The sequence below is a fragment of the Muntiacus reevesi genome, chromosome 17 (assembly GCF_963930625.1).
Source record: "Muntiacus reevesi chromosome 17, mMunRee1.1, whole genome shotgun sequence".
Lineage (NCBI taxonomy): Eukaryota > Metazoa > Chordata > Mammalia > Artiodactyla > Cervidae > Muntiacus > Muntiacus reevesi.
In genome coordinates this window covers 22,221,047-22,233,309 of record NC_089265.1, presented here as the reverse complement: position 1 = coordinate 22,233,309, position 12,263 = coordinate 22,221,047, and the positions used below count along the sequence as shown (strand labels likewise).

The following is a 12,263-nucleotide window of genomic DNA, read 5'->3' as shown; positions in this document are numbered from 1 at the left end:
CACATTTTAACTTCTCTCAGTTTCTGATAATTAAAAAGTAAAATATCAAAGCAGCCATTCATCTCTTTAAAAGATTAGCATAATCTAATAAACTTTTGTTTATTTGTGGTGTAAGAAAAACAGGATCCTTTGTATTAGACTATGACAGGTGATGTTTAAAACCTCCTATTTGTGTTCTCTTAGGTGCAAAAACATCAAATACTAGTCGCAACTCTAAAGTCCTTACAATTTTGCTGCCGCTACCCCAGAAAATGGGCAGGGGAGTGGTAGGGAGAAGAAAGCACCAGGGATTGAGTCAGGGTCTAGTTAGGAGAGAGAAACCACACTGATAATTTAAATAAAGAGAAACTTAATACAGAAATTATTAACTAGTAGAAGGTGTTTAATTACTGAAAGCAGTAATGAGGCTTTAAGGAATATTGCCATAATAAATATCGAGAGCAGCTTCTACTTTTGAGACTGAGGCAGGGGACACCCAAAGAATGAACCAAATGGATCTCCCCACTCAAGGCTGAGATCACAGCTTGGTTGGAAGATTGTAGCTATGACCCGCTAGCTAGTGTGTGGGATGCCACAGGCCAGAGCTGGCCCATAGGAAGCCATCTGCTGGAGTCTCTTGCATGCTCCTGGCAGCCAGGGATGGGTGAAATAAAGCAAGAAAGAGACTTAAGAGTCAAATTCCTGCAGTTATATAGTAGGGCAAGATTCATCTTTGGAGAACTATTTTAGTCAACAGAAAGATTTACAGAAAGTATGACTGAGGTAGGATCTGTCATACATTTATTAATTGGTATTTTTGGGTAAAGTACTTTGTTCAAACTTAAAGCACTGTGAATTTTATTACCTCTCAATAAAGCAGTACTAAGTAGGTTTCATTCATTGTCACTTTGAAGTAGTATATAGTAAGCAGAAAGTATTTTGAGTATTTGTCTCTTAAAAAATCAAAATTTTTAATATATTGTTGTTGTCCTATTTATAGCTAAAGTTAAGATTTATTGAGCACATGCTCTATGTAAGAAGTTATGTGGATCAACTCTTCTCTCACAATAACTTTGAAATAGTTTTGTTTTGCCATTTCCACATGTGTGGCCTTGGACTAATGTTTGAAGCTCTCCGAGCCCTGGCCAAATGGGCAACAAAGCCCTGCTTCATGAGTTATTTATTAAGCATGTCTTATGTTCAGGCTCCATTCTAAGTGCTTTGCCATGTATTAAGTCATTTGATTTTATCCCAAACTCTTTGAAGTAGGTATTATTATTGGTCTAATTTTATCCAAGAATTAACTGAAATATAGAGAAAATAACTTGCCAAGGGTCATGCAGTGGGAGTCTGATTATTTTTTAAAATAAATTTATTGAGATAAAATTCACATACATACATTTTACTCATTTAAAGTTAACAACTCAGTGGTTTTTTGTATGTTTGCAGAGTTGTGTATACAGTACCACAGTCAATTTTAGAATACTTTTATTACTCCAAAAAAGAAACCTACCCCCAAATAATATTCCATTGTATGAAACTACCTCATTTTATTTTTTCATTCATCTGTTGAACATTTGGGTTTTAATTTTTTTAAGAAAATTCTGGTTATTGTGAATAATGCTGTTGTGAATACTCCTGTACAAGTTTTTGTGTGGACATAGATTTTCATTTTTTCTTGGGTAGATAACCTAGGAGTAAAATTGCTAGATCATATGGTAACCACGTATTTGATCATTTGAGGAGCCGTGAGACTTTTCCAAAGGGACTGTATCATTTTACATTCCCATTAGCAGTGTGTGAAGGTGCCAGTTTCTCTATATGCTTGCCAATACTTTTACTGCCAGTCATTTTATTACAACCATACTAGTGGTTGTGAAGGGCTTCCTTGATGGCTTAGATGGTAAAGAATCTTCCTGCAATGCAGGAGACCCAGGTTTGATCCCTGGGTCAGGAAGATCCCCTGGAGAAGGGAATGGCAACCCACTCTAGTATACTTGCCTGGTGAATTCCATGGACAGCGCAGCCTAATGGGGTGATAAGCCTGACAGGGAGTCCGTGGGGTCGCAAAGAGTCAGACATGACTGAGCAACTAACACAGGAGTGATTATGAAGTGCTATTTCATTGTGGTTTTGATTTGCATTTCCTTGGTGATAATCTTACAGTACTCATTTTGTAAGTGAAGAAATAGAAATTATGGAGGTTAATTAACTTCCCCCTCATTACACAGGTAGTGGATGTAGGATTGAGATTCAGGTTTTGTCTGTTTGACGAATAGAGTTTAGATTTGCCTGTACTCTATTGCTGCCACTTTGATTTTATTAACAATAATATATCATCTTTGTCCTGAACTTGGAAGTTAATAACAGTATTTCAGATTTAGAGGATCAATAGTAAATTGAAGTAAACTGCTTTCTTAAAAGCTTTTGATTGGAAATTAATAGGAATTAGATATTGTGCTTCTATCATTGTCTTCTTAATAACATGGATACAGAGAATGGTGTTTTGTCTTTAGGTGGTAATTAACCACTACCAAGCCTTTTAACTCTTGATTAGATTCTTCATAGATGTATAGAACAGAAGGACACTCTTAAGGCTTTATCTATTCCAGTCTTCTGTTTCTGGTCTGGTGAGTAATTAAATCCCTTGTTGCACAGACCTGTGCTACTTTTAAGTGTCTCTAGGTTTGTTCCACACTCCCTCTCCTGATCAAATCCTGGCCTCACTTTTGTTAAGCCTGTTTTAGTCCACATTATAGATAATTGTTATTCTTTTAAGTTAATGAAAATCCATATTGTTCACCTGCATTCACAATTTCTTTTTCAGTCCTCTTTAGACAAAGAGGTATGAGCAGATGTTGTTAGTATTTAGTGTACCTGAACCTTTTTATTAAAGTTTTTTAAAAAGTAAAGATTTGCAACTGTTTTACATATGTAGAAGATGTTGTGCAACCATTTCATATTCACTTAAATGTTCCTTTTCTATTGTTTCTTCTCTTTTTTATTGAGATGTACTTCATTTAACATAAGCCAATCTTGTATCTTTAAACACCTACTTTCTTGTCTGAAACTCAGGGCCTACCTGCACCCCACAGGGCCAGGATTTGGTGGCTGGTGCTGAGAGAAAACCCTTGGTGGCACCTTTGCCCTGGGATCGTGCCTGTGGCAGCGGTCACCCAGTGGGACAGAGAGACCATTCTGTGATCTCTTAGTCAACACTGTGCCTTTTTCCTGTGACTCGAACCTTAGATGAACAGACAAAAAACAGAGCCTAAACCTGGACTAATACTTTAAGCACAGTATGATTACTTTTTGGTTTTAATATGCTTACTATGTAATATTACTGCTGTCTAGTCAATTTACAGTTCATGGTGATTTCCAATTATTTTCTTTTATAATCATATCCAGCAATTTTATTTTTCTCTCCTGAAGATGACAAGGATAATGTTTTCCTTTATTTTGCAACTTTAGGCCCTGTGCTAGGTGCTTTGAAGATACTATTTCTTTATCAACCTCAATAATTTTGGCAGGGAGATAGGCATTGCTTCCATTTTATAGATGAAGAAAGTAAAACTCAGAGAAATTGTGTAGCAATTCAATCTAATAACTGTCATGGCTGTGCTAAAATCCTGGTCTTTTAAATCTGAAGTCCAATGCTGTTTGTCATTAGACTAAAGAACTTGACTCTAGTCTTTAATGAATTTCATTTTCTTGGGGAAAAAATTCTTAGTGAGATAGGACTATAATAAATAAAGTATTTTTAATACATTAAAATGGTTCAAGAATCATAAATGGTATTCAATGAGCAGTCTCTTTCTCACCTTTGATTCTGGTTGTCCAATTTCCACTCTCTCAAAATGAAGAAGATGAAGATTAGTAGTTATTAATTTCTTCTGTTTGTCTAAATACTTTTGTGTGTGTGTGCAAGTCCATGTGAGTCTCTAAGGGCAGGATAGTTATACTCTAGAGATTTCTGATTTGTCTTATCACACTCCAAATGTGTGTGTGTGTTTGTACATATTTATGCAAATACAAATATATAGTCCCTATGCTTCCCTTTAAAATAATTTCAGCATTTCAGGCACACTGTATGTATCTTGTATTTTCCTGTGTGAGATCTTTCCATAGCAGAAAAGATAAAGCTTCCTCATATGCTTTTATAGTGGCATTTATTTTCAAATAAAAGTTATCTTCATTCTTAAACATATACTTGAAGTAACTGAACATCTATGTCCTCAGAAAAACTTTTACAATAATATTCATAGCAACATTATTTGTCATAGCCAAAGAGTGGAAAAAAAACCCCAATGTCCATTAATTGATGAATGGATAAACAAAATATATATCCATATAGTGGGATATTATTTGATAATGAAAAGAAACAAAGCACTGATAGATACCAGTCAGCCACAACATGGATGAACCTTGAAAAAGTTTTATTTTATGTGAAATAAAAGAAGCTAGTTACTAAAGACCACATATTGTGTGGTTCCTATTATATAAAGTAACCAAAATAAAAGATTAATGGTTGCCAGGGCTTGGGGATCAGAGGGAATAAAGGACTTTTAATGGACACTGGAGAAGGAAATGGCAACTCACTCCAGTATTCTTGACCGGAGAATCCCATGGACAGAGGAGCCTGGTGGCCACAGTCCATGGGGTCACAAAGAGTCAGACCCGACTGAGTGACTAACACTTTAATGGGCATGGAGTTTCCTTTTGGGGTGAAGAAAAATGTCCTAAAATTAGCTGGTGATGATGGTTATACAACTTTATGAATTACTAAAATCCTCTGAGTTATTAACTTTAAAAGCCTGGGTTTAATGATATGTGAAATATATCTCAATGAAGCTGTTATTAAAAAGTTTTATAAGGCTTAACTTTTACTTCTCATCCTTTCAGTTGCTACCCTTTTCCATGTAAGTGAGTCTCTATTAACAGGACAGTGATACTCCAGAGATTTCTAATTTGTCTCATCACACTCTAAATGAATTATTTTTTGAGCAGGCAATATCTAATTCCTCTTTAATGTCTGTGGCTTCTTCTGGGCTGTTTGGGCACACCACTCACACTGGCAGAATTCTATCCAGTCTCTGACCCTGACTGTACCACTTGACTTCCATGAGGAGTCATTGCTCAGATTGACTTAAGCATAATGTCTTCTTTGGGTATCATTTCAATTTAGAGCTCTCAGGCTGCTGCTTCTTGCAGAACTTATCCACAAACTATTAATGAATTCCAGACTCCAGCTGAACCAACTCTGTTTCTATCAACATACTATTACAAAAATGAACTGTCCTCAGTTCAAATCTGCCATCTGCCCCAAGTTGCCTCTTATTGGGGTTTGGGGCTGGGCAAATACAGTGTTGTTGTTGTTTTTTCTGTCTTCGTTCTAACTGGTAAATATCTCTTACCTAGTAATGGCTTTTTCCAAACTCTGTTGCCTCTGGATTTTGTATATTGACCCCACCCTTTTTTTCCCTCTGCCTCACTCAGTCACTCAGTTGTGTCCAAGTCTTTGCAGCCCCATGGACTGTAGCCCACCAGGCTCTTCTGCCCATGGAATTTTCCAGGCAAGAACACTGGAACGGGTTGTCATTTCCTACTTCAGGGGGTCTTCCCAACCCAGGGATTGAACCTGTGTCTGTTGCATTTCCTGCATTGGCAGGCGTGGTCTTTACCACTAGCACTGCCTGGGAAGCCCCAACAGGGAGTGAATGGTAAACATGAGGAAAAATTTTAATAAAACTGTTCTAGGGTTTTCATCTGGCAACTCTTTTCTTTTTGTGTAATCCTATTAGCTCAGATATGTGCAGAGAGGTTTGGGTCAGGAATTGAAAATTTTGTATTCATTTTGTTGGAAGGATCGATTTCTTCTATTTCTTGAAATATAAAGAATAAATGAATGTCAGAAATGTACTTCTGACAGATTTATCTCATTTATTCATACTTTTTTTGTGTTTATTTTTCAGCTCTCCTACAAGCTTGCGTTCCCCATAACCAGCATGTATGGTTCAATATTTACAGCCTGGAGGATCCTTGAAGTAATGAGAGACGAGTCTGTGGCAAGTAACTGGCTGGCTTCCGTGGAGTCGTTGCTCCCTATAACCACAGTGATCCCTGCTCATGTTTTTCTTCTGCTGGCTTACCTCCTTGTTGAAGATAAGGGACGAAATCTTCACCAGATACTGAAGGTCACTACAGAATTAGCCCAAGCCGATTCCTCTCAGGTAAAGCAAGAAAATAATGGAACAGTAATTAGGGAAAAGCTTGACATTGGAATCAAAGATTATTCTTTCTTTGTGGATGATTTTTATCAGTTTTAAAGTACAGGCTTTTTTTTTCTTTGCTATCTTTATTTTTCCAATTTTTTCCCCTCCTTCCTCTGAGTTGATGTATATTTAATGATGCAAATATTTTCTTTAATGAAAGCACTTGGAGTGAGAATCTACATAGGATGCTAATCTGCTGTTTTTGTTATCAATGGATTTGCTAATTTTTTAACATTTTCATTAACTCTTGCACCCTATTCCAAGATGCATGGCCCTTGGTTCTAATATCAATCTTTTAAGGTGGAAAAATTAACTAATTCAGAATAAATGTGCCTATATAATAGACATTAATCTCTTTTTAACTTCATGGAATTTAATCCTATTTTTATTCAGTCATTTAATAAGCAAAAAAAAAAAAATACTGGGTCCTTGCTATATATAGTACTGATCAACATGCTGGGACGTGAAGACAGAGTCATTTTTTCTATCTGTACAGTTCTTGGAGTATAATAAAGATGTCAGACATTATTAATAAAGTCCTTCCTCCCCCTTTTAATGAACCATATATTTAGCATAGGCATCTGTAATTTTTTTCTGTTGGGTAGAGTGTCTAAAATGTATTTCCTGTGAAGGGAAGGATTTCATAACCAAGGAGGTATGGTGTTTTTATTATATTCTTTATCTTAGTGCCTGTGCTTGTGTTCCTTTTTAAGCATGGTATGAAAAAAGTCCATCTCTTTAAGGAGAGTTATATGTTCCTTTTGGAACACAATTTGATGGTAAAAGTGGGATAAATGTGTTTCTTTAAGATGTGAAATTGGTGTATTGGGAATTCTTTTTTGTCCCCAACTTGTCGCACTAATTCCCTTTTGTCAAGTAAACAACTGCTGGTATGTAACAGAAGTTTCCCTCTGACTAGACCTTCTTTGGTCTGATTCTGCAAGTGGATCTATAGTGTACTCAAAGTAACTTTGTCTTATGGTGTATGAGTAATGTGAGTCATTTCAACCGCTTCCTACTTTATCTCTCCCTTCACCTTCTGTAACAATCCTGATTCTACTGGATGCTTTTTTTCACTGTTTGACACCTTGTTGGGTGATCTTTTTAGAATAGTAAATGCACAAATAATGCCTGGAGATAATCTGAGGAAGTCATTCAGTAGGTTACCTGACCTATGTTTGCCACTGGTATAAAACATATGTTATATCAATATGTGTATTGATGCTCAGGAGATACATTTAGTCTTTGAAATTCTAGTGTGATCCAGTATTCTTATAAACATTTTTCATGTGTGCCATGAAATGGGGATGGTTAGCAAACACTGGAGTGACCATCCAGGTTCATTTATTTATTCAATAAATGTCCTTTAAGAAGCAGTGCTATTAATATAAATTAAATATGTAATGCTTCTGTTGATAATTTCTTAGAAGTTTTGAAAGAAATGAGAAAAAAGATGTAATTTTGCTTGTTAAGGTGAATGGTAAGGTAAAATGTTTAAATATAGTTACCCAAATTCATGCAGCAGCAAAGGCGATGTAATTAATTAATAAGAGCTTACAAGGGGAGTTAAAGTCTTTTGAAAAGGATAAAAGAAGACTAGAAGTGGGAGATAGTGTTCTTTTCTTCACTTTTTGTTATGAAGTAACCACATCGTATCATTTCTCTGGCCTTTAAATAGAAGGAAAAGCAGCCAAAAGGATAAGAATGAGTATTTTGAAAAAGCATGGGTATACCTAAGGCTGATTCTTGTTGAGGTATGACAGAAAACCACAAATACTGTAAACCAATTATCTTTCAATTAAAAAAACAACCCCCCCCCTACACACAAAATAATGAAAAGGAAAAAACAAGTTCTCTAATTGTGAATAACTGCTTCAAGTAGATTCAAATAGATGAGTTAGGGTCATGATCTCTTACTGGAGGAGTATTTTCTCTTTCTTTCATCAGGTCAACATGACTACATGACATGTATTCTGATTTCATGCGTGTTTGACCTTTCTTACTTTATAAGAAGATAGTGTTGTATTTTAGCAATCATTGGCTCAAATTCATGGGGGAGTAGATAAACACTAAAGAAAAGTCTTAGCCTACTAGTAAGCAGACGCTAAGTTAGTAGGTAGGTAAAATAGGAATTTAAAAGCTATCTTCTACCTCTATGTGGGCTTTCTTGGTGGCTCAGATGGTAAAGAATCTGCCTGCAATGTAGGAGACCCGGATTTGATCTCTTGGTCAGTAGCTCCCCTACAGAAAGGATAATCTCTCTGTAGAGTTTACTGGCATGCAGTATGCTTATCTAAGTATTGTGTTTGTGTTAACACCATAATTTATTGTAGGAATCCTACTGTAAAATCTTGTGAAAGAAATTTTTTGAAAAATTTGAAAGAGATATGCCAGGTTTGAAGTATGTTTGGTAAAATGGTTATTATTTATTATAAGGGAATAATAGAAATTATTTTTGATAGTACTTAGTACTGTAAGTTATCAATATCAACTAATAATTTTAGAGTTAATGATGAGAAAATATACTTTTTTAAAAGTGTAATTTTTTAAACTTAGATTTATTAAGGAAAAATTTACATACATTAAATTCACTCTTTTTAAGATTACAGTTTAGTGAGTTCTGACAGTTATACACAATCACATAATCACCACCATAATCAAATAGAACATTTCTATTTGAATCAGTCCGAAAAGTTATTTGTCTTATGCATGTATTCAATGATTTCAGCAGCGTTTGTTGAAAAGACTATCTTTTTTCCATTGAGTTACCTTGACATCTTTGTTGAAAATCAAGTGTTCGTTTAATATTATATCTAGATCGTCTCACTTTTGGTAATGTTAAGATTGATCAGTGCATTCACATTCTATAAGCCTGATTCTCATAGTTCCCTATTAATTAGTCACCTAATGATTTTATTTTATTTTTAAATTAATTTATTTATTTTAATTGGAGGATAATTACTTTACAATATTGTGATGGTTTCTACCATACATCAACATGAATCAGCCACAGGTGCACATGTGTTCCCCCCATCATGAAACCCCTCCCACATCCCTCCCCACCCCATCTCTCTGCATTGTCCCAGAGCACAGGCTTTGAGTCCCCTGCTTCATGCATAGAACTTGCACTGGTCATCTATAAAAAAGTGATTATTATTCTTATCATGCACATTGATGGATCCCCTTCCCCACTGAGTTTTCGTCCTCCATCCCTCCTCACCTGGTTCCTCTGTGGCATGCATTTTTCCATTGGGTTTAATACATTTAAGGCCATGGAGGTCTAATGGAGCTAGATAGTCTGAAGGAAACTTGGCCTTTTGAGTACCATTTTAGTTAGCTGGACACAGATGATGGTGTTAAAATAGCTAGATAGTTACTCAAGGCCACAGCAATAAATCAACCCTTGAAAAAAAAGAGTAAGACATGTTTTTCCCCTATATCTAGAAATGCTGTCAGCAGTTACTAATAATCCATATAGTTCTCTTACCCAGACATCATGACACTTAATTTGCTGAAGATATAAGCTCAGGCCAGGTGGTGCTCAGTAAAAAATTAAGTGCCTTTTATATTCTTGGAAGGAATATCTAGAGTGTTCTGGGGAGAGATCCAAGAATAAGCATTCTGTGTGAATTCCCATGGTGGTCTTGAAAGTTTTAAACACATTGATTTAGTTTAGAGGAAGATTTTCATATCATAGTCTGTGCTTATAATATATGGGGATGCCATCTAATTCCTAAATTAGTGTTTTTTCTGGAAATTGCAGATGATAGATTCATGTGCTTTTTTGGTTATGTTTCTGTAACATTTCCTGCCTTTCTGGTACTGTGAGCAATTTTGTTTCACCACAATTTGATGTAAATCATTCAGTCTGCCCTAAGAGATGCCTGAATGACAATCGAAGCATATGGCTTCATGGCTCATAAACAGTAATGTCCAGTTGGCCTTATTCTTTCTTCTTCAGAGCGCTATTTCCTACCTCTGCGATTTGTCCAGATCTGGTTATATCTAGTTTGAAATCAGTGGTGTGAATATAAACACAATCTCTAATCAAGAGGTAATGTGGACCCTAGGCCTAATGGGGACATTTTATGAACTTTAATTTTATAGTATTTTTAAAAAATTTTATTGGAGTATCGTTGATTTACAATATTGTGTTTCAGTGTATAGCAAAATGAATCTGTTACATATATAGCCACTCTATTTTAGGTTTTTTCCCCTTATAGGCCAGTAGGGAGTATTCAGTAGAGTTCCCTGTGCTATACAGTAGGTCCTTATTATTATTATTAGTTATCTACTTTATTTATAGTAATGTGTATATGCCAATTCCAGTCTTCCAATTTATCATCCTACTTCTACAGGCTTCCCTGGTGGCTCAGATGGTAAAGAATCTGCCTGTAATGTAGGAGACTTGGGTTTGATCCCTGGGTTGGGAAAGTTCCCTGGAGGAGGGCATGGCAACCCACTCCAGTATTCTTGCCTGGAGAATCCCCATGGACAGAGGAGCCTGGTGGGCTACAGTCCACGGGGTCACAAGGAGTTGGACACAACTGAGCAACTAAGCACAGCCCCCTTACCCCCAGTAAACATAAGTTTATTTTCTACATCTGTAACTCTATTTCTGTTTTGTAGATGAGTTCATTTGTACCCCCCCTTTTTTTTTTAATTTCACATATGAACAGTATCTTGTGATATTTTTGTTTCTTTGTCTGACTTGCTTCACTCAATATGACAATCTCTAGGTCCATACATGTTGCTGCAAATGAAGTATGTCATTCTTTTTTTTTTTTTTTGCAACTGACTAATATTCCATTGTATATATGCACCACAACTTCTTTATCCATTCCTCTGTTGATGAACGTTAAAGTCACTCCTATGTCCTCTATATTGTAAATGGTGCTGCAGTGAACATTAGGGTGCATGTATCTTTTTAAAATTATTTTATTTTATTTTTTTAACTACACTGACTAGGGCTCCAGTACAATCCCAAATAGAATTGATAATAGCACCTTTTTTTATTGCTTGTCTTATTATAGATTATTTCAATAAGTGTGATGATCATAATATTTTTTTTAGAGTATAATTACTTTACAGTGTTATGTTGGTTTCTGCCATGCAACATCGTGAATCAGTCATGACTATATACATAAGTATCCCCTCTTGAGCCTCCCTCCAAGCCCCACCCCCATCCCACCCTGCACCTCTAGGTTGTCACAGGGTGCCAAATTGGGCTCTCTGTGTTATATAGCAGCTTTCCACTAGCTTCGTGTCATGACTATTATAAATAGTGCTGCAGTGAACATTGGGATAATGTGTCTTTTTTGAATTGTGGTTTTCTCAGGGTATATGCCCGGTAGTGGGATTGCTGGATCATATTGTAGCTCTGTTTTTAGTTTTGTAAGGAGCTGTACTGGTTTATATTTTCACCAAACGATGCAAGCCTTCCTTTTCTCCACACCCTCTCCCACATTTATTTCTTTGTAGATTTTTTGATGATGGCTGTTCTGACCAGTGATCTGTACTGTGTGCCTCTTAACCATACCTGATGGAGGGTGGGATGATTTGAGAGAATAGCATTGAAACATGTACATTACCATAGGTAAAATAGATGGGCAGTGCAAGTTTGATGCTTGAAGCTAGGCTCCCAAAGCTGGCGCTCTGACACAACCCAGAGGGATAGGGTGGGGAGAGAGGTGGGAGGGGTTTCGGACCTTTTCTTCCTCTCTTCCTAACTCTCCTTCCCATTTTGAATTTTATGTTAAGTTCTTTGCCAACTCTGACCTTGATTTCCAGGAATACCCACCCATATTCCTTCTGGCAGCTTCAAATAAACTTCTCTCTGTGTCTGCCTGGGATTCACCCTCACCCCCAATTCCTCACAATATTTCTCTGGCCCCTTGAGAAGAAAGGGATATTGCTCACCTCTTAAAACATTCTCTAATATCTATTAGCTTAGTTAAATTATCATTGGCTAATTAATATAGTATTTGTTATAATTATTATATAATCATGTAA

General features: G+C 36.2%; 1 protein-coding gene across 5 annotated transcripts in view; it reads left to right on the top strand.

Annotated features, from left to right (window-relative positions):
* FOCAD (focadhesin) overlaps positions 1-12,263 on the top strand; it is a 292,503-nt gene that overhangs the window by 101,582 nt on the left and 178,658 nt on the right. For all 5 annotated transcript variants that reach the window (XM_065908204.1, XM_065908205.1, XM_065908203.1 and 2 more), the window contains one exon: positions 5,952-6,209. In XM_065908204.1, the coding sequence (XP_065764276.1) occupies positions 5,952-6,209 (258 nt within the window). The remainder of the gene's footprint in view (positions 1-5,951; positions 6,210-12,263) is intronic.